Below are 21334 nucleotides of genomic sequence, written 5' to 3'. Positions count from 1 at the left end.
ACAGCGGGTCCAGGCAGGGAGAAAATGGAAGTAAAGGACGTTATGCTGTCGCTGCGGAACAAAGAGTTAGGTATACACAATATGCCGATTACCGAGGCATGCTCCAAAGCCCGTAATATTATCACCAGTACGCCGAAATGCCCAAATTCCCTGAGTCAATTGAAAGCTTGGTTGCTCACAAGTTGGCGTGGGGCTTGTCGAAGGGGTCGCTCTTCATCGCTTCTTCGACCTCCTTGTACGCGTCGTACCCGTACAGCCAGGGCTGCACCTCAGGGCACGTCCACCTGCTAGGGAACGCGCCCTTCAGCTCCTTTCCAAGTTGTGACAAGAAGATTTGATCTCTGGCCTCTTGCTCAGGGCCGTCATTCATGTGGAAATCGTGGCGCTAGAGAATGTCAGAGACTGTCGTACGATGGATGCCCGGAGATCTAACGAGAAAAACTCACCTGCTTGAATGTTTCCCTGACGATAGATTCGCCACGAGCCTTGCGCAACTTCTCGTATGATTTTAATGCTGCAGGAAGTTGCGACTTAGACTTGATGTGACCAAGGAGCAGTCCGAGGACAGCACCATCCTCCACAGCTGAGTTGGCACCCTGTGCAAGGTAAGGTAGCATGGGGTGGCATGCATCACCGCTTGGCAAGCGTTAGTGAGGGTCGATATCTCAGATCTCAAAAGGGCACTCACACAAACACAAAGTTTGACTTCTCGTTGACCCAAGAAGTCATTTCCTCCCCTGGAAACATGTTAGCTCATACTATGATGGGTCTGAACACGAAAACTTACTGTGCATCAGCTTCCACTTCTCAACACTGTCGACCGAGCTGAGGAATTTCTTCAATATCGGGTCCCACTCATCGAACCGGCTTTGCATCTCTTCAATTGATCCTGCTTGACGGCTCACACCCTTGGGAAGATCATCGGGTGTAAGCAACACCAGGTTGTACATCTTCTCCGCTCTCATCGAGTACCCAACACAGTGAGCACCGGGACCGACCCAGAAGTGGACCTGAGGCTTCTGAATCCACTCTCTTAGCTCCGGATCCGTGACCTCATCGAGGTTGAGAACCACACGGTAGGCAAGGTCACCCGTTGCCAGGGGAGGGTCGTCCTTCTTCAGGTAGCACGCACGCGACCGCGACCAGAGTCCATCGGCAGCGACGATGAGGTCTGCCTTGGCCTTGATTCCAGACTGCGTCGTAAGCTCGGGGATGTCGAAGTCGATGTTCTCGACCTTCTCGCCGAGGTTAAATGTAACGCCGAGTTCCTTGGCGCGCTCATAAAGTGACAGCTGCAGGTCGACGCGGTGCAAGTCGATGAATGGTGCCTGATACTTTGCGCGAATATTCTTGTTGAAGTTCTCCTCCAACGCGAGCACTTTTCCAGAGTAGCGATGCACCACCAGATCCGTCGGCTCAGATGCCGATTTCCACAGTCTGTCTGGCAGACCCCATTTCTGGAGAATGCGCGTGGAGTTGGGCGTTACTTGCAGGCCCGCACCGACCTGGGGAATAATGTCAATAAACCTCATTTGGGGCCCTCGAACTTTGAGATGGGGCTCACCTCGAGGAGCTCCTTCGCGGACTCAAACACGGTGACCTTGTGTCCCGACAAAGCGGCTGCCACTGCGGTGGCTAAACCACTCAGCCCGGCGCCGACAACAATAATTTCCAGTTGGACTGGTGATCTGATATGCGCTGTGACCTTCATATTCATCGTCAGCATTGACGCGCGGAAAACCCGTCTTCATGGAATGAGAACTCACCGCCATGTTTCCGTTGCTGTTGGGTGAAGATGCGTTTGCCCTGGGCGAAAACCAAGAGTTGAGCCAACGGAACATTTCAAAATTGCTTGGCGATGAGCTGCAGGTCGGTAAAGATGCAGAACCAAGATCTGGATAAACACGTCGCAATGGCAGGAATCCCTTACCCTCAAATCCTCAAATCTTCAAGAGGTGGTTGCAGCTGGGTTCAGCAGTTCAACCCATGTTCTTTACTTTCGTGGACATAGGGGCGCCGGCAAGTCCCTAATGCAATCCCCGGAGATCCCCCACACAAGCCGGAAGCACGGGATGCGTCCCATGGGGAACAACTAATTGCTAGTAATTAGGTGGACGCCAGTGGCTGAAGGCGGTGGTCACAGGTGGACAGAAGTCTCGGGATATCCGAAGATCCACGGGTTATCCGCCGAAGTTGTGTCCCCAACGGCGCCAGTTCGACGACGAAGGTAAAGGTCACGGGAGAATAACCCAAAAAGGCTTTAGATTGGTGGGACTAGACAGATGGAGGCGAAATCGGCAAAGCCGGCATGAGAACCAAACTGTCTCCAAATCTGGCACAGAAGCGATGGAACAGTCAGCTTCCAGACCATTTTGTGGGTTGACTTTCGGGTGCGACTTCGGCGGAGCTCAAGCCGCTATCTGCCGGATATATGGGAGTTGTCAGCGGCCATCGGGAGAAAGGTGCGGCACATCATCGTGGACCAACATCACGCACGTACTTACGCGGCTCATTCTACCGGAAGATAGCCAAAACTATACTCCTTGCTCAATCATCTCACAACAAGCCATTGCGATCAACCATCACAATCTTCAACGTCATCACTTGCCTTGTTCCATCACCCCTCATTCTCACAACAACCCCGCATCATGGCGCCCAAGGGTCCTTTCAAGCTTGTCACAGTCAACACCGCACCTGAGCGTGCGAAGAGGCTTATCGGCCGCATGACTGAGGCGCTCAAGGATCAGTACACGATTGACTATGTCGCCAACTGCGAGAGTAAGTTAAATAATTCATCCATAATGCAAACTCTGTAAGCTGACGGTATCGACAGCAATCGCCGAGGTCGAGGGCAAGGTGAAAGAGCACAAGCCAGACGTCCTGGTATGAGTGACCCCAGCCAACTGAAGCTTCTTCAACTAATCAACCTGCGCAGTTCTGTGCATCAATGTGGACAGCGGATGAGGCAGAGCAGATCCAGGCTACTGCGAGGTCAATTGTCCCGAACATTAAGACCCACGCGATCCCTCATGGGCTGCAGGTTGAGAGGGGGCCAGATGCTATTGTTGAGCACCTCCTTGAGAAGGTTCCTCAACTGCTCGAGAGCTAGTTCATCCACCAAATTGAAGATGGAATGAATTGAATGAATAAAATCATCTAATAGAAACCTTGAGAAATGCTATATCCACTACCTTGATCGGGTATCAATCGCAGTAAACCTTCTGGGTGAGTGATGTTGTGCATCTAGCTTTGGATAGTTCATCGTAAATCTAAGAAAGGACTGTTTGACTGAATACCAGGTGATGCAACTTTTGTTAAGGGAGGCGAGGGAAATGCAAACCATCCCATGGAAATATGAATCGTCGTGGCGTGGGATAGGAACAAACAATGCACATAGTCATCCGGGATTCAGGGGGCGTGAAGTGCCATCAACGATAGGAGCTTGGAATCTTGCAAGACAGTCATGTTGGGAATTCATGTATCATTTAGTCTAATCCAGATGAGCAGCTCATCATTTGTGTCCTTTCACTCAATGATTTCGCCAAGTCTTCGTGCACCTCATTTCATTTCATATCGCCTTGTCCTACACGTGCTCTCGCATCTACTGTCCAACCTCATTCTGGAAGGTGTTGACCAACGTGCCGATATGGGGAAGAATCTCAACGTGGAACTCGTCAGCGTCCTTCAGGGTGACCTTTGGTGTCCGGCCCAGGCCAACTCCAGCAGGAGTTCCGGTAATGATTACTGTTCCAGCGGGTAGGGTTGTGCTTTGAGACAGGAAGCTGATGAGCTTGGGGATGCTGAAGATGAGGTCGCTGCAAGGCCTGTCAGTATTGATGAAAGGTTATGAGAGCAAGTGAACCTACTCAATGGGAGAGTCCTGGAGAACTTCGCCGTTCTTCAAGCCACGCATCTTCAACTTGGTTGGGTCAGGAATGAGATCCTTGGAAACCAAGGTAGGGCCTGTTGGAAAACATCTTGTTAGTTTATGGTCCCGTCTTCACAAATACCCTAGGATAACTCACCCAATGGGCAGGATCCATCGAATCCCTTAGCGAAGCACCATTGCGACTGGTTCAGTTGGTACGTCCGGGAAGAGACGTCGTTGCAGGCAGTGTAACCCAAGACATAGTCGAGAGCGTTGGCCTCGGAGACGTTCTTAGCGGTCTTGCCCAACACGACGGCGAGCTCAGACTCGTAGTCGCCGCAGTCATCAGCCTGGGTAAGCAAAGGAAGTACCGTAGGCGCGGGCCATGGGTCTCCTAGTGCAGTGCTTGGCTTCCTGTACAATGAGTTAGCACTGATTCTCCAGCGGTTTACACCGACCCGGGTGATCTTACAGGAACACAGTCGGGACTGTAGGCAGTGCCAGACCAGTCTCCTTTGCGTGTTGGACATACTGTTTGTGGTTAGCTTCATGTCTCTGGCCAGAGTAGTATTGGCTACTCACGTTCAAGCCGATGCATCGGATCGTTCCGACCTCCTCGGCAGAGACGGGTGAGAGGACGCGGTCAATGACGGCCCGCTCCTCGGTCTTGGAACCCGGCTTGATGACGCTGGATCCGGACCACACCACAACCTTCACTTCCTCGCCCTTGCGCACAGCGAGACCAACATCAACAGACTCTGATTCAGGCTCACCAATGAGGATCTTGTTGGAATCAGAGCGGGGGACAAACCGCACGAAGCCTTGAGTTTGTCAGCGACGGCGTTCTAGTGTTAACATCCATTCGTGCGAGATGAACAACTTACGGGTGAAGGGCGTTTGTGTTTGTGAAGCCATGGTGTATGTGTTGTCTGGTGCGTTCCTTAAAGTCAGATGTGCAGTGGTATCGTAAGATTCGAAGCTCAAGTCAGACTTGGAGTGGCAGTTCGGATGATATTCACCAGCAGGAGGGTAGAAGTAAGGGCCGTTCCCGCATCGTGAAATCCGACTGGAGAAAGCCCGCTATCCCTGCTGGGGTTCTCCCCCGCACAATTACCGATAGTTGGGGGTGGTCGGCTCGGAGGTCCGGGAAGTTCGAGAGTTCGCTCCCAGATCTTGACGCCGCGTTGTGCTAATCGTAAGTCCATCCACCGTGATTGGTCAATGGCCGGCTGACACATTGACGCCTGCGGAAAAGCCGGGCAACTCAAAGGCGCAGCTAGGGGAATTGTGGGGGAGTTGCGAGGATGAGGGATGATGGCGATGTGGGATGGAGGGGCCGAGAAATGAGGGGTCGCTGTCGGCGGCACATGCGCCGACCATCGCCGACGTCGTGGCTTTGTGGATTCGCCGGTACTTGATGACGGTTTGTTTAGAAATGGTCTGATCAGAGTGGACGTCTTGTGACAAGAGCTATCCGTTGTCGGTCTCGGAGCTATTATTACTTGCTTTCCCTGTCACGCAGTCGCGTGTAAGCAGTCCAGCTTTGACAACACATACATCCAGAGACTTTGCATGAGGGACACCGACCAGAGAAGCTTTCAAGCTGCCAGAAGACTCACAGCCATTGCTGCAACGATTACACCGCGAGATTCACAGATACCATTCGTGGGAGAACACCAGCAGAACATGTCTGGAGCACAGAAACAGGCGCCTCATGGCGCCGAGTACCGTCAGCACCTTCCAGACATTAGCATTCCTCGCTTCACGACGATGCGCAACCAGGATGCTCACGAATATGCCAAGGTGTTCAAAGAGAGCGGCAACCCGCCGTGGCTACATGCCCTGTATCTTCATTGGCGTAGCCTTTTCAAAGAGCCATACACCGGCATCACAACAGATGGTGAGATCTGCCGTGACACCCAAAACCACTAACTTTCCCGCCAAGAAACCATAATTGACCCGGATTTAGGCACGGTCAAACGGGACTTATTCAAAATCGCCGACGAGGGCGTGCCGATTCAGCAAATCGTCGATGCTACAAACGCGGTTCTGTCACAGCTAGATGACAAGCAAAAGACAACCCTCTCGTACCATGTCGATTCCCCGGAATGGCGATCATGGTCGAACCCCGAGTTTCTCCTCAGCGACAAGGGTTTACGGCTGGATGAGTTAAATCCGCAAATCCGCGACAGCATCCTGAAAGTCCTCGAGACGACGCTCTCCCCTGAGGGATACGCGAAGGCGCTCGGTGCCATGCGCGTAAACGGCTTTTTGGGCGAATTGGTACAGACACCCACCATTTGCAACGAATTCTCTTACAACTTTGTTCTCTTCGGACTGCCCTCGGCGACGAGGCCATGGGGCTTCTCATTTTACGGTCACCATCTGTGCCTGAACATTTTCCTGTATCAGGGTCAGATTGTAGCATCGCCGTGGTTCACTGGGGCAGAGCCGAACCTGATTGATGATGGCCCATACAAGGGCACTCGTATCCTTGAGACCGAAGAACGGCTAGGCTTGCAGCTTATGCAGTCGCTCCCAGCAAACTTGCAGCAAAAGGCGCAGACCTACAAACTCCTCAAAGATCCCGCAATGCCGAAAGGGCGGTGGAATCACGACGACCAGCGACATCTCTGCGGCGCCTACCGAGATAACCGAATTGTGCCATATGAGGGAATTTTGGTGTCGGACATGACAGGCGAGCAGCAGCAGCTGGTTCTTGGTATCCTGGAGCAATATCTCATCTATCTTCCTCAGAAGTCCAGGGAGATCCGGGTCAACCATATCAAGTCTTTCTTCCAGGAGACGTGCTTTAGTTGGATTGGCGGCTTCGGTGACCAAGATCCCTTTTACTACCGCATCCAGAGCCCGGTTATCCTCGTGGAGTTTGATCACCACTCAGGAGTCTTCTTGACAAACAAGGAGCCCGCAAAGTTTCACATTCACACTCTTCTTAGGACGCCCAACGCTGGCGACTACGGTATGGCTCTTCGACCACTGATTCCTGGTATTGAGCAAGATTTTGTGTGGGAAGGTTAGGCATACCGCGGTCTCTAGAAATCGGGTAGAGGCCACCAAGTCGAGTGTATGTACTTTTAATGAGAAGTATCGGCTAGAGCGCACTCCATTTGCTCCATAGTCTGCCACCTCTGTTTCCCTTAGCTTCAAAACCCAACCTCTCTGGCGTTCCAACGTCAATCCCGAACCTCTCATCCACAACTGGAGCATCCAACAAGCTATCAATGCTGCGAGAATCTGCCTCGGTCGCACTGCGACTCCACCACCCCAAGGCGAATGTGTATCCCTGAAATATTCGGTCGAGTTGCTGCTTATTCATCCATTCAGCCTCTTCGGGAATGTGATTCGCACACAATTCGCTCCCTGCGAATAAGGCCATGCTGCTTGCTATTGAATGAGGGCTTCGAGGAAGAGTGCCTTTGAGATCGACCATGATGTAGGCCGTCAGTCCAAGGATCATCATGGTACCAAGCAAGATCTGAAGAATGAGTTTCGGCGTATAGTTCATTATCAGGCGAAATTCTTCTCGTGAGATCGTACCGTTTACACTTTGTTTTTCGTTTTGCTCCTTCGTCTGAGTTGAAGCGACGATAGGCGTTCGAAAGATGCTCGAATCCATTACCTGCACCATGAACTTGGTGTAGAGGCCGTTTACGACATCGATCAGTTGATCAGGATTCTTGGTCAAATCGTCCCTGCTGACCCCCGTGGTTCCAGAAAGTATGTATCTGAAAAATGGATCGGCCGGGTCATCTGAGATCGAGTTCGTAACATTTTTATCGAAGTGGGGTTGAATACGATAGGGGAAAAGATCTAGCTCGGAATCATCGCGGGTGAGGTTCTTTGCAGTTGACTCATTAGGAGTCGGTGTGGATGTGAGGCTACTTCTTTGAAAGATGATTTCGCCTTTTGGCCCGATGAGGGACGTGAATTTCATCCCAACCCGAACCTGCTGGACAACCTGCGAACATACGAAAGGGCGTTCTGCGAAGAATATCCCGATGGATGGGCAGCCCATCGGATTATATGGACGTGCCGAGTCTGGATTCGTTTTGCAGGGGGAGCATTGTTTACTAACAAGAACTCCAATATCGAGATCGAAGAATAAGCCCACCAGCCCGTCTGTTTTATCTCCTGTGGCCTTGAATGACACATTCCTGACTTGACTGTCATCTCCTGCCCGACAGGTCTCCGGAAGTAAGTCAATAGCGGTTATCGTTGTCGACACTGCGCCTCCTGTGGTGGATACTCCCCTATCTCTAACTGTAGCTGGGTGACAGAAGAGTCTTGGTCGCAGTGAAGGCACCTCGATACTGAAGTTGAACTTCTGATTCGAGCCACCTAATTTCAAAATATGGTACTCATCATCGGGTGAGCCTACGGAGTCGAACGATGGAAACACTAGATCATTCCATGTCGCTGAGTCCGGGCTTTCTGTCTTGTTCAGCCGCACATCATTCAGAAGCGTCGCTGCACCGCCATCGTTGACCCCATGTAAGAAGCTTGGTGTCATGAGGTCTTTAGTGAGGAATTTGGTGTCCTTGAAAGAAGGATGCGAATCTTCCATGGAGATGAAGTGCCCAGGAATCACACTGTTCCAGGTGATATCGTTGGTAACCCCACGGCCGAGATCTTTGCCTCGCTTCGACATCAAGTCGCGGGCCTCGCGGTAATCTGCAATGACGATGTGCGTCCTATCGAGAGGTCCAGGGAAGAATTGAGCAATGGGGGTGTTGTGCTTGGAGAGCAGCTGCGTGAAGAACTTGAGCCAGTATTCCCCCGCATTGTCGAGTTCGATGAAGTACGGTGCATCTCCCAGGATTCGCTTAGCAGAATCGAGGTTGAACGGCGGTCCACCAGCGATCGGCCTAGGTAAGAGTCGAAGATAGAAGAGACGAATGGAGATGGCGATAGTAGCGACAATGGCCGCATATACGGCGAGTCCCGCCATGGCCTTGATTATCAAGATGCTTTTGGGATAGGCAGTCTGGTCCAAGTTGTGCGGATGAGATTCTCAGAATGAGATAACGACTCAGCGGCACAACGGACTGCTTCAACAACGTCGAATCGCGACGGTTTTGTATCTCCAAAGTTGACGTGCATGAGGCCGCGTGGAGTCTGCCATTCATTGGAGGCAAGCTTCGGATGAAAGTTGATGCTCTTGGCGCCGCCTTCCCTGCTGAAGAACAGGGACGGGAGTGAGCACTAGCACTGTAGAACAGCGGCACAGCGGTCGCCGCGGCACCCGATTCGGTCTCGGCACTGGCGGGGTATCCACTTGTGGCCTCACCGGCCTCCGGTGCTGGCGACGACGGCCGGGAGGGGCACGAGGGGGACGTTTCGAGTGTCATGCGAGATTCTTGTTTGGGCGTTTTCTCCTTGTCATAGTATTTCTCTTTCTGGCGATTGGACTATCTGTACGAGGTACGAAGATCCTGGATCGTCGCGTGCGTCTCTGATGTTGTGATGCGCTGAGGATGTGTACTGAAAACCGATCCAATCACCGTAGACTGGAACTCCGAGTTAGTAGCAAAGGACTGAATTCCATCCAGGGTATTCAAAGACTCATAAACTGCATTTCTGAGAGTTAACATGGATTGATCTATGGTTAATCAGTACAATTACGGTGAGCTTGCGCAGCCGTTTCCACCTAAAGGTCTATCAATTCGTCGCCGAAAGAAAGGATACCTACTTTACATTGAACAAGCCCGACTCGTTTCTACCATCGCCTCAAACCATGTTCATCCACAGACTTACAACCATTCTCTTAGACAACCTTGAAACTTAAACATGACGCATAAGCTGCTGGGATATGTAATCATCCTGAGCGGTCATGGTGCAGGTTGAGCACACTCTCGGCCGGTACGGGACTGTGGACGACAGCCGCCCGGCGGACCGTCGGTAACATGCATCCACCCGATGTTCACCATCACTTGGGAAGCCAAACCCTGAAGACTCCCCATGTCCTTCAATCTGCGAACGCTACCAAAAGTTTGGACACAAAATCCTTGGATTCCATGAATCATGGTTACAGTTACACACGGTTAGACCGAGACTTTTTGAGTTGGTGTTACAGTCTCACAGACTCCGAGCATCCGGAAGCGGAATCGCAAGTATGACGACACGCACGCAAAGATAAGCCTTCAATTGCAGAGGTACCTCTTTAGATATTGCTATAGAAGCAAAGCCATAGCTCAAAAAGCATCGAAGGAAAAGTCCGCGCCTTTGGCATTTGGGGTGAGACATGGGCGACGATGCAAACCTTGATCTGAGTCTAAAGTCAAGTCTGAAGCCAGTCAGCTTAGCGGAGGTACACGCGGGAAAGGCGACACCGATAGACACCAATACGTAAACGTCTTCCGCGGTCCATTAACCTTGGCGCCTCCGATCTTGAGAGCTTAAAGCCTTTTACCATGATTCTTCCTTCTCCTTCCACAGCGGCATCTCCCGCAGCGACAAGATCATAATTGATCCTGTCCTCGTGTACACGACATGCCGAAGTCGACTGCCTCCAACGCCCGCTCCGCCTTTGTTTGTGCCCCGGCTCGTGGCGTGGCGATCCCGGATCTAAACGTTCGCCACATGGCTGTGCACGCGTAGGCCACCGCAAAGGAGAGGGCAGAGGCGCTTCAGGTGTGGTTCCACGGAGTTTGGCTTGATGATTGGAAGTCCAAAGCTGTAAGGTTACGGAGATAGAGAGCACACGTGGATGGATGTCGATTGTGTCTCAGATTCTACAACACGCTGCATGCATCTTACGATGGGAGAATGAGGTGCATAGCAGTGACTTTGGCATTGATGTTGGCTTTTAGGGTAATAGTAAATTACAAATTGGTATAGGAAACTCATGCAGACTGGGGATATCATCGCAGGAAAATGGAAAGTGAAAACAACCAATGCCGTGTCCTGCCTCGTGTCTTCCAAGATCATACCACGACCTTCATGGTGCGGAAGTACTTCTTAACCCGTGACGATAGCGTTGACGATGATTGAAATGTCTCAACCGTTTCCCCAGAGTCCTCAGAGTCTAGTGAGTACCTCCTCTCCTTGACGAACTTGGGCCACGTGTTGGTGAGGACGAGGTACTTGATGCTCGACTCCGCGTCGTCGAAGACAGCAGCGTTGAAAGCCTCGGGGATCTCGCCCCAGTACTGCACCCGGTCCGCAATGGGGTCTCCGCTGCCATCTCGTGATACGCAGCTCATCTCAGAGCCACCCGCTGTTGACTCAGGTCCACCCCAGCTGTTATCCTCAAATGGTACCACAGGATCGCTGAAGCGCTCCGTTCGGTCGCCGTATAATATTCTAGCTGCGCCTTCGAAGACGCCTTCTAACCGCTTCAAGTCCTGTGATGCGATGTTGATCTGGAACTCGGCGTGGTAAGGGCTGATGAACTCGGTGTAGATGCGCAGGGCCCGGTTGAAACGTTCCCGTGAGATCTCGGCCGATCGATGTGATGATCCGGGGCTCTGAGGGATTGATGACTTCCATTCGGCAACGGCTGACAGGAATGCAATGTTCTCGCCGGAGAAGTCTCTGAGGGCAGAGAACTTGCGGAGGGGCTCGGGGTTCTTGTCCAAGACGTACTCGAGGGCGCCCATCGTGTAGACACTTTCTGCTTGGCTGGTGTCCTTTTCGAGCTGCGCAAGTGATTTCCAACTGACGGAAGCTTGGCTTCCGACTTTGGTCGATCCGGTGATGACAGAGTCTCTCCCGGCGCGTGACTTGTTCTTGGCTTCCCAAACAGCGATGGACTCAAGCGTTTCCTGTCTGAGAGTCTTATGCTTGACGACTTGCCAGCAGGGAATGAAGATTGCAAAGATTTCAATGAACGTGATGGAGAGGCAGATCCTAGGATTAAGTCAACATCGAGCTCGGGGTGAAGAACGTGTCCATGCGTTGCTTCATATAACTTACCACTGCGGGGGGATGAAGCAGGCATTGACGGGCGCCATCGCTGGGACGTACAAGGCGACAAGCCACATAGGGGTAGCGTGAAGGCTGAACTCGTTAGTGTTGGCTCGGGGGGTGTGTCACAGAGAAGCGACAAAGCGCTAACCTGGATTTCAACTCACCTTGCGATAGAACATGCAATGGTCTGCAGACGCCACCCTTGAGTGTCCTGGATTCCACGTGATTTCCAGAGAATCACAGGTGCGACCAGCCAAGCCCAGAGGAATTGCCAAAATACAGAAGGCCACCATTCCCAGCCCCTACCCATCTCGACTTTTTGCTGCGCTGGAGTTCCCGTCACTTCAGTGCCGGGGATACCAAACGACGGGTGATATTTGCGCGAGACCAGATACATGACCACTGTTAGAAGAAGCTGATGATGAAGCACGTCAGCCATCAAGTGTCAACTGTCAAACATGCCCCACCATCTGACCCTGCATCAACTCACTTGCACAAGCATGCCCGTGCACACGACGGCTAGCATCTTGGTGGTGTAATCGAGCTTCCGGAACTTCCCCGTCAGGGTCTTGTCCGGCCCGTTGCCGGTGTCCAACTGTGAGTTGGACTGTGTGAGCGGCTTATCTGCATATTTCCGCTGCGCCTTGGCGATGTGGAGGAACCGGCTGTTGGAAGCGTGGAAAAGAGCAATGCCGAAGGGGAGGTAGAGGCCCATCACCCAAAACTCGGCGCCATCGGGGACGAACTGGCCGATGGCAAGCCCGATCTGCACCGAAAGCCAGTAGAGGTGGAGCATAGTGACAGCGCCAAACGACAAAGCCAGACCGCGGATCCTCAGAAAAGGCATTTTGCGGTTGACAAAGAGAAATGCCATACCACAGAGCAAAAGCACTGTCCAAAACCCACCCCAGGCAAGCCAGAAGACCGCAACTGGCGCAGTATTGAACGAAGGCGCCGCTGCTGCGGCAGTTGGTGTAGGCGTGGCCTCTGCGCTTGACTCCATAATGACTGATCTCTGTCTCGTTGACTCAAGATCTGATAGTGATGTGCGAAGCTGCCGTCTGGCGAGCAGAAAAGGAGCGTAGGGAATAGAGCTATCTAGATATTCTCCATGTTTAAAATCCGAGGATGGTCTTGGTTATATGCTGGAATGCAGATGGGGCTGGAAAACAAGGTTCCTCGAGGAATGCGAAAGTGCTTTCCCAGTCACCCGTGATTCACCCGCCAGAAATCACTCTAGAAGACTTTGGGCGAACCCATCGTGCTTTTTCGAGGTAAGCCAAACGCGGTGGTGAGGCCGGCGCACCGTCGTGCAGATCCCTGTTTACGTCAACAATAGCGCTGGCCCTTGATGTCGATCACATCTCGAAAGTCTTTTCAACGCAGGGAGGATTTGAAGACGAGTTGAACGCCGAGTCCTGTCAGTTGCTGTTCTGAAAGGAAATGGCCAGCCTTCATGGCCCCGAGCTGGGGGCCGTTGAAGTGAAACTGCAACGCAAGGGAGCGCGGCTGCATCCCCTCACAGGCGCCGCCCTCAGTAGGAGTGGGAGGGTGCAAGCAATAGTCGCGGTTTTAGACGATGGCTTCCAGGGTGGATCGTCGGTTGCACATGCAAAAGCAGGTCGCTAGCGCTAGTGTCAAGGGACGTTTCTGTTCCGGACGCTAATTAGGAGCCGGACTCTCGTAGAGCTGAGCCATGATGGGTAACGTTCTGTTTGGCCGTCGTCGCGGTTTTTTCTTGGGGCCCATGTCGCCTAGCGATTCAGCCAGTAGACAGTCCGTTGACCAGCGTAAGATCCGCAAGACGAAGCGTCATCGCAGATCTCTAAGCGGATCATTAGAGCATTGGATAATGTGAGGATCCATGAGTCGCTGAATCGGACCTGTCAAGAGAAAGACATTGCTTTATCTGAGATAACGCCGGCGCACGGTTCTCTTGATCTCGAGTTTGTCACTGCTGAACGAGAATGAGACAGTGACTGCAGACACGAATTGGTGTGATGAGTGTTAGGGCCCTGGCCAGCTGCGTGAAGTCTGGCCCATGGTCCGAATCTCACGATGTGTGCTGACTCTGTCGAGGAACGAGCGCAGGGAGACTTCATGAGACTCTCAGCCAACATAGAAGCTTCTGTTTCTGATTTCTGATACCGTGCAAGTGAGAGCCATCGGCCGACCAATCCAGAAAAAGGGAGGAAATCATCTATTCTGATACAGGTGGCTGCTCTGAATCCTATCCGCGAACCTCCACACGTGGCTCTGGATCACTCTCCCTTACAACAGCCAGCCCAAAGTTCCAACGTCATGTTGCTTTTTGGTCAGGCGTAACTAATCACTTGCTTGCAACGTTGGCACCATGATAACCCAGTTGAGAGGAGGATCCTGCAAGTGAGCCATCGTGAGAGGGCGCGGCGTTGCGCCGTTTTCTGGCCCGGTTGGTTAAATTGCAACGGCATGCCTTCGGACCAACGTGAGCCTCATGCGTTCAAAGAAAGAACTGTGGTGCACGATAGACGCACGGAGAAAAATATCACGGATCTTGAATGCTTATCCGCGAAGAGGCGCACAGAAAGACAATGGATCTATCTGGAAAGCGAGATCACTCCTGTCGATCTGTGAGGAATCCAACGCATGGGTTGGAAAGTTTCATAGGACGTCTCTCGATGCCTTGCTTTATTGGATCACGAAGGCCCCAAACGCTGAAGGCTAAAGGAGCCGTGGCGTCCCCATCGCGCGCTAGCTAGCGCGGACGTGAACCTGCAGGTCCCCGGAGCGAAATGTTCGCCGGCTTTTGCCACCTCAACTTGAGAACTTTTCTGCAATTGTCGTGTTCAAGGATGCCAGTATGTGATCATGGCGGATAGTGTGAGTAACAGAAATGCCCAGGAGGAAGAAGTGAGTCGCCGTCCGGGGTACCGAGTTTGACTCGTGGCGGACAAAGGCACGGTGGGGTGACTAGGCCTCTCCACGCCCGGCAAAGCTATTGAGATCATGTAATATTACGGGTATCATCTAGTGCGGGTTGTCATCACAGCTCATCCAAAACAAAGCTTCTTCTGCCGCGGGTCGTCACTCGGCGGTCTCGCGGGTGGTCTGCCGCGTTTCTTTTCTCCACCGACCTTGACCTTTTTTACGTCCGGCGTCGTCGACCTCGAGAGCGGCGCAGGGGGCATGTCCTCGTGCACGGCTTCGCGAATGGTCTGTCTTGAGAGGCAGAGGTCGATGTGCTCGTTGAACTGCCGTTCATCCGGCGCTTGTGGGCGATTGCAAATTGGGCAATCCCACATCTCATCGTTGACAGGTGCGTATTCCCGCACAGGATTGGGTAGAATCTCCTTGCCGTGTCTCCTAGCTGGGCTTGGGTCGCTGTCGATGTTCGTACCATCGCTCTCGATGTCAACCGCTCGGAAATCCTCATGATTGTCAAGCCCCAAAAGTGATTCTTCAGGCCACCGCTCCCAGCCGTCATCGTCAAGTTCACCGCTGGCTCTAGAGTGCACAAGCCTGGGGGCCTTCTCGGGTGATGCCAGGGCATCAGGTCTTCGTGATCTGAAGCCAAAGAATGCCATCGTATCTGGCTTCTTCGTGCTGACAAGGTGGGTGCATCGTAGGCCCATTAGGCGCAGCATCATCCCCGGCATTTCCTCCTCCAACTTCGCCAAGATGGGAACGGAGAAATGATAAAGGTCGCCAGCCAGACATATTGCTCTTGGTAAGACGATTTGTCGCGTAAAGACCTCGTACGTGTGAAGCTTCACCTTGAGAACCAGCGTGCGACCCTTGACTTCTGCCCTCTTCATATCCTTCTCCAGCTCCTCCGCAGTCCACTTCAGCTTTTCTCTGAATTGCTGAGGATCAGACATATCTTTGAAAGTGCTCTCGGTACCGACACTCTTCCTCTCGTACTCCTCTGCCGGCTGGATTTTGGTGCGCCCCAGGCCAAGATAGACATTGATCAGGAATTCGTACGCCTTGTCGCCAAAGAGCGGTCGGAGGAATTGGCGATAAGGATAGATGTCTGCGCAAGTCTTGATACCAATTTCGGCCAATTGCCGCTCAAGCACACGACCAACACCATTGACTTTTCTGGGGGGAAGCTTCGCCATGAAACGCAAGATTTCGCCTCGATCATTTGGCAGAACAAACTGGCCGTTTGGCTTGTTCATGTTTGAACAGATCTTGGCAAGCTTCGCATTTGCTGCGATACCCGCTGACACTGTGATCTTGGTTCTCTCGTGGACCTCTCGCCGCATCTGCTCCACGGCTTCGGCCGGCTCGATTCCCTTATTCGTGCAGTATTCCGTAATATTCAAGTACGCCTCGTCAATACTCGCACTCTCGAATCGAGGGTCGTATTCGACTAGGATCTCGCGGACCTCGTGTGCCTTTGCAGTGTACTTCTCAAAGTTGAGCTTGAGCAGAACCAATTCGGGACATAGCTTCTTGGCGACGAACCCAGCCATCCCGCTCCGACATCCATACTTTCGCGCAACGTAGTTACACGTTGTCAGTACACCGCCGCCAACAGCGAAGGGGATATCTTTGAGTTCGGGCCGGTCTAGGAGTTCAACGGCAGCATAAAACGCATCGCAGTCGACATGCACGATGTATTGAGTCAGGTCTCGGGACATCTCCGATTGTGTGATGAGCTGGTCAGCGAGGCGAAGTTCTCGACTGAGGTCTTGCTTCTCGAGGTGGCGTTTCTTTTCGAGGATCTGTTCAATCTTTTTTGTCAAGGTTTTGTCGCGTTCTTCTTCACGATTGAAGAATTTTGATCCTTTCGAGGCATTGTAGATGATATCGGATACCTGGTAGGCCACTGTTAGGGAGATTGGCACCCCGCCATAGGGCAGGCTGGAGATATACCTTGGACTGATCGACAGCATCCTGACCAGCTTTTGTAAGCGATGGACCCAAGAGAGAGTATTTGAGGGTGTCATGCTCCGAATCCCCATGGGCATCTTCTGGCACCTTGTCGAGGGACGGCGGGCCTGTCGCCGATGCCGTCATCGTGAAATGATGGACAACGTTTTAAGAGAAGCGTATGGAGATGCCGGAGCAACTAGGTATCGGGAAATGCATGTCTCCTTAGTCAATGCCGTATGTGTTGGTGGAGTATATTGCCGGTGCTGATAGTTTCACGTCACATGGGTGAGGATTGATGATGCCCCTCCACTCGCATGGCATTGATGGTTGCAAAGTGGCGACGCGTCGGATCCGTCTGGTTGCATTGTCAGCAAACTGGCGCGGGGTCACGTGGCGCGGATACGAGGTCTTATTCAGTTAACCACTAAATGCATTAACTGGAGTCTTTCCTCCATTTTGTATCACATTAAACATTATTGCTATTATGCAGTACTCTAGCTCCTAACGCCGCTTCCGGCTGGCCACAATTGCCTGCCGCTGTCTTTTTGACCATTCTTTTTGACTCAATGCCATCAACTCACTGTTACTTTAAGTTGAGCACGTGAAACTCTCAGCCTTCGACTGATCACCACCGCTGGTGAACTTTTGGGTTGACGGGTACGGGCAAATCGGCCTCTGTCTTAGGACCTCAGTAGTCGGATCAGTCGCGTTCTTCCACGTTGTTGCGATGAGCGAGTCCGGCGCGGCACCGCCGTCAACCCACTGCTGGAGCGCAAGAAGCGCATCGTGTGTCGCGTCGGAATAGCCTGGCACCGAGTAGTTGCCACCGCCGAGCAGCTGTTCCGCCTGTCCCGGTCCAGCGATGCACCAAGGCGCGTCGACGGTTGTGGTCTTGTGCTCCAGTCCTGGGAGGAAGAAGAGACGGAACCAAGCGCGAACGGCCTCGACGTCGCCGCCGGACTGCGCAACAACCTTGTCGTAGTAGACCTGCGATGCCTTAGCCGGAACATCAGCATCGGATAGGCCGTGGTACATGATGATCTTGCCGCCGAGGCTGGAGAACTTGGTTAGGTTGAAGGTGTTGACGTCTAGTTCACCGGGGTTCGTTTCGTTGGCGTACGCGGGGACAGTCTCGTTGTAGCTTGACCACGCCCACTCCGCGTCATTGAAGAGGAAATACTTCATGTAGCCGACGGCCACCTCGTTCGGCTCAGAACCGTTACCGCCACCCAGCAGCGAACCCCATCCGTACTCGGAGGAGGGGCTGACGCCAGGGAAGACAGTTTCGTCGTTGACCTTGTAGTCGGCGTACAGCGCCTGAGCGACGGTGACTTGCTCAGCGGACAGACAAGCTGTCGCGTCTACACCATCTTTACCGCAGGTGAAGAGGTCATAGTTGATAGTGCAGTTGGCGGGGTCGCTGACGATGCTGTCCTCGACTCCGTCCGCTGCGTCGCACTGCTTTCTGACGGCATCGCCAATCACGGTGAACTTCTCGGCTGGAATATGCTTCGCATTATCGGTTGGCAGGTTGGTGATACCAATCGCGATCCTCCAGCTTTGCAAATGGCTCTGCCACCAAGCCGGGGCACCGATCAAGAGCGCCGAGTAGTCACGAGGGTACATCTCAGCAGCCTTGAGACCCTGTCGACCGCCGTCTGACGTGCCAGAGAAGTAAGACGCAGTAGGAGCCAGACCGTAGTACTTCTCAACAACTCTCTGAGCCAGTGCGAGAGAGTTGTGCAACGCCCTGTGTCCGTAGTCGAGCTTGGCTCCATTGTTGTTCAGCGCCCAGGTGAGGTTGTTCTGGGTAGAGTTGTGACCGGCATCGGTTCCAAGTGTGACGAAGCCGTACTTGACGCCGACGGCCATGGCCGGAGCGTTGACGCCTCCCGAAAAGCCATCGTTCCCGACAGTAAGGATCTTGTTGTTCCACTCGTCTGGCAGGAACATGGCAAACTTGTACTCATTTCCTTCCGATGTCTTTGCGATGAAGCTCACGGCGCAGAGACTGGGCAAGTTCGTGACATTACCCGGGAAGGCGACGTTGCCCTCCTCGGAGAAGCCGTTGCCCGCATCGACCGACTCGACCGTTGAGATGGAGGCGTTGGCGTTGATCCAGTAGCTGATTAGCCTCGGGGTGCATGATGTTGAGTTCGTAGCAGCAACCTGCCGCAACGCGGCAAGCGCAATCGTGAGGGAAGCAGTCCACTTCATCTTTGATCTTTGGTCAAGGAATCCTTACGACGATGGAGCAACAGAGTCCTTGGCTTCCGCGGGCAAACCCCGCTATTTAAGATCCGCAACATTGGAATGGGTGATTTTGAAGATTTGTTGACCATGTTTCCATTTTGCCACATATCATCGCATCAAAAGCAGCCTCTGTTTACTTCTACACCTCTGTTTGCGGCTGGCGTCTCCGGCTCTCGGCGCTCATCTGACGATGGAAGTTGACATTCCTGCACGACCAATGAACTTGCCAGTCCTGAGACATCCTCTTTCCGCTCTCGGCTCCGTCCAATGAATGATCATGATCACTGCCCGAAATAATGCGCATCATGCCATGCGTTTTTCCGCTCGCGGCTATCTTTGCGCTAACATTGACTAGATTAAAGTTGTTGCTAGTACGAGCTACCAGAGGCCCGGATCGAGGGCATGTTCGTCAAACTGCGTCTTGCCGCAGGCAGTGAGGTGGTGGGGCTTGCTTCCTACCTGCGTCGGCTGGCTGACTGTTCAGATCACGAATCAACAAGAAGAACACGACGTATGCCTGAGGGAGGTTGGAAGAGCCATTGAATCAATGCTACGGGTTCTAAAGAGTGTAGGGGCCAGCACACGAACAACTGATCGAGCGACTTCCTGAAAACTCATTTGGGAAAGATTGCCAAGACCGTTACGGGGAATGTCAACCGAGGAATGTAAGAGCAGCGCAGGTCCGGCGAGAATGAAGAATGAAGTTGGAAACAAGGAATCGCGAAGTAAGGTAACTCCAGAAGTATGAAGTCCACCACCAAGACTTGCCTTACCTACACGGCGCCTGTTTACCACCTTTTCTCATGCGGCAAGACTCATTGAGGTGACGCGATACATAGTCTGACCTTCCTAGTTCTTCCCCGCAGTCAGGGCACTTGTATGGTCCGTCGACTCTCACGTGGTTGGTGTTTCGGTGACGAAGGAGGTCTTTCTTCTCCGCAAACTCGGCGGGGCATCGATCAAGAGTGGCTCTCGGCGTGCTGAATAGACACTTGTATGGCTTTGTATGTGTTTTCATATGTTTGCTGTATCATTATTAGCTCTACTTCCATCCCAAACGCAGTACTGGGAACCCCACGACCTACTTGAGCCTGTGTTGTCTAGGGAAGCCTTTCCCACATTTGCTACATTCATACTTGGTTTCCTCCATTGTACGTTCAGCCAACATCATTGCTTCTTCGTCTTGTAACTTCCACTCTTCTGGAACCTGCGATGGTCGCACGTCGGGACAGTGACTCTCGTTCTGCGACCATCCACCCTCAGGAGTCTAATATCCTGAGGGTGCAGTTCCGGAAATGGGGACGAAGGACATGGGGTTGTGTGAATCATCGGTTGATCCACCGAACATTGGGATGCCCAAGTGATGGCCCCTATCCTGAAAAGGTAAATTCTCGGCATTCATATTGCTCCCGTCTTCGAAATGGAACCCCCCTTGGTCGACTTGTTCAAAGAGCTCATACTCATGAGGGGCTTCTTGGTCGTAATTGTTCATTGCGTCAATATCCAAGCTGACGCTGCCAAAAGTATGGACTACAACCTAGTCAGCAATGTGCCCCCCTCCATGTGCCGTTCAGACGAAAGAAAGCAACCAGGAAACGAAACGAAACTCACAGCGTTGTAAGCTACTATGACCGAGTGAGACGTCCTTAGAATTCGAGGAATGCAAAATCTTTTCCCCGCCATTCAGTCCCAGTGTTGCAGCGGCCTCGCACATGAGTTCCATCAACTCCGTTGCTTACACACCTGCACTGGCTTAAAGGGGTCACTCCGAGTTCCAAAATGATCATTTACAACTCAGAATGGACAGGGTGCGTAAAGCGCTGATTAATGTTATTGAAAAGGCTCGGCGAACGGCTCAAAATGACATAGGGCAGTACTGGGGTCTTGCTTTGTCCCGGAAGGATATGAAGGACTGAATGGGACAATTTCAAAGCAGGGCGCAAGTCTCACATGATATAGTCACAGAGTACGAATGATGAGAAATGCCCTGACGTTAGTTCTCCAATTTCCATTCACTATGAAAGGTAGCGCTGTTGGTTCGATAACATGACGAACAACTTACGCGATATAGCATCAGATAACCTATTAAGTTGAGGTACTGGTAGAAAGGCGTAGTATGGTGTTGGAAATGGTGAGGATAAACTCGCCGACACTGGCTTGGAAGCCAGGCGTAGAGATCCAATCTTACGTGTCGAATGGTACCTAAAGCCTGACGCCAACCTCAGCACATTGTTCGCGCTTCCATCGGCCAATGGTCATGTCGAAGTGTGCATTAGAGCGGTCGGCCTCGGACCTTAGCTGTTAACTAGCTTCTGGCCAAAACACCTCAAGCCAATCATAATGCCGATGGAGTTATGGGGTTTTCGGTGAGATGCGGCTTGGGGGCAGGCAAGGCGACCTCAAGTGTGGCCGGCAGACAAG

General features: G+C 52.5%; 10 protein-coding genes across 10 annotated transcripts; 2 read left to right on the top strand and 8 right to left on the bottom strand.

The window, feature by feature from the left end:
• Positions 1-175: 175 nt before the first annotated feature.
• Positions 176-1940, bottom strand: CLUP02_14224 (FAD binding domain-containing protein; the record flags this gene model as incomplete). Its single annotated transcript, XM_049293155.1, has 6 exons — positions 176-385; positions 447-636; positions 689-737; positions 788-1505; positions 1565-1705; positions 1767-1940. Coding segments are annotated over 6 exons (1482 nt in total), but the record flags the coding sequence as incomplete, so codon positions are not given.
• Positions 1941-2648: 708 nt separating this feature from the next.
• CLUP02_14223 (uncharacterized protein) lies at positions 2649-3109 on the top strand (the record flags this gene model as incomplete). The annotated part of the gene is made up of 3 exons (XM_049293154.1): positions 2649-2778; positions 2834-2883; positions 2936-3109. 3 exons carry the CDS (start codon positions 2649-2651, stop codon positions 3107-3109), a joined length of 354 nt encoding a protein of 117 aa, XP_049150300.1.
• Positions 3110-3601: 492 nt separating this feature from the next.
• On the bottom strand, positions 3602-4783 carry CLUP02_14222 (fumarylacetoacetate hydrolase; the record flags this gene model as incomplete). Its single annotated transcript, XM_049293153.1, has 6 exons — positions 3602-3815; positions 3867-3963; positions 4026-4282; positions 4341-4399; positions 4451-4689; positions 4753-4783. 6 exons carry the CDS (start codon positions 4781-4783, stop codon positions 3602-3604), a joined length of 897 nt encoding a protein of 298 aa, XP_049150299.1.
• Positions 4784-5440: 657 nt separating this feature from the next.
• CLUP02_14221 (uncharacterized protein) lies at positions 5441-6907 on the top strand (the record flags this gene model as incomplete). Its single annotated transcript, XM_049293152.1, has 2 exons — positions 5441-5768; positions 5814-6907. The coding sequence occupies 2 exons, from the start codon at positions 5441-5443 to the stop codon at positions 6905-6907; spliced, it is 1422 nt and encodes a 473-aa protein (XP_049150298.1).
• Positions 6908-6980: 73 nt separating this feature from the next.
• On the bottom strand, positions 6981-9237 carry CLUP02_14220 (uncharacterized protein; the record flags this gene model as incomplete). Its single annotated transcript, XM_049293151.1, has 2 exons — positions 6981-8899; positions 9093-9237. 2 exons carry the CDS (start codon positions 9235-9237, stop codon positions 6981-6983), a joined length of 2064 nt encoding a protein of 687 aa, XP_049150297.1.
• A 1575-nt stretch (positions 9238-10812) lies between these two features.
• CLUP02_14219 (uncharacterized protein) lies at positions 10813-12800 on the bottom strand (the record flags this gene model as incomplete). The annotated part of the gene is made up of 4 exons (XM_049293150.1): positions 10813-11737; positions 11804-11887; positions 11962-12212; positions 12288-12800. 4 exons carry the CDS (start codon positions 12798-12800, stop codon positions 10813-10815), a joined length of 1773 nt encoding a protein of 590 aa, XP_049150296.1.
• A 2029-nt stretch (positions 12801-14829) lies between these two features.
• Positions 14830-16804, bottom strand: CLUP02_14218 (impB/mucB/samB family protein; the record flags this gene model as incomplete). The annotated part of the gene is made up of 2 exons (XM_049293149.1): positions 14830-16602; positions 16661-16804. 2 exons carry the CDS (start codon positions 16802-16804, stop codon positions 14830-14832), a joined length of 1917 nt encoding a protein of 638 aa, XP_049150295.1.
• A 444-nt stretch (positions 16805-17248) lies between these two features.
• Positions 17249-18877, bottom strand: CLUP02_14217 (feruloyl esterase B; the record flags this gene model as incomplete). The annotated part of the gene is made up of 1 exon (XM_049293148.1): positions 17249-18877. The coding sequence occupies one exon, from the start codon at positions 18875-18877 to the stop codon at positions 17249-17251; it is 1629 nt and encodes a 542-aa protein (XP_049150294.1).
• Positions 18878-19291: 414 nt separating this feature from the next.
• CLUP02_14216 (uncharacterized protein) lies at positions 19292-20084 on the bottom strand (the record flags this gene model as incomplete). The annotated part of the gene is made up of 3 exons (XM_049293147.1): positions 19292-19389; positions 19691-19938; positions 19999-20084. 3 exons carry the CDS (start codon positions 20082-20084, stop codon positions 19292-19294), a joined length of 432 nt encoding a protein of 143 aa, XP_049150293.1.
• A 96-nt stretch (positions 20085-20180) lies between these two features.
• CLUP02_14215 (uncharacterized protein) lies at positions 20181-20405 on the bottom strand (the record flags this gene model as incomplete). The annotated part of the gene is made up of 1 exon (XM_049293146.1): positions 20181-20405. One exon carries the CDS (start codon positions 20403-20405, stop codon positions 20181-20183), a length of 225 nt encoding a protein of 74 aa, XP_049150292.1.
• Between the last annotated feature and the right edge of the window lie 929 nt (positions 20406-21334).

The sequence above is a fragment of the Colletotrichum lupini genome, chromosome 7 (genome assembly GCF_023278565.1).
Source record: "Colletotrichum lupini chromosome 7, complete sequence".
Classification (NCBI taxonomy): Eukaryota; Fungi; Ascomycota; class Sordariomycetes; order Glomerellales; family Glomerellaceae; genus Colletotrichum; species Colletotrichum lupini.
Note: the sequence above shows the minus strand (reverse complement) of the source record. Positions and strands in the feature narration are given on the sequence as shown.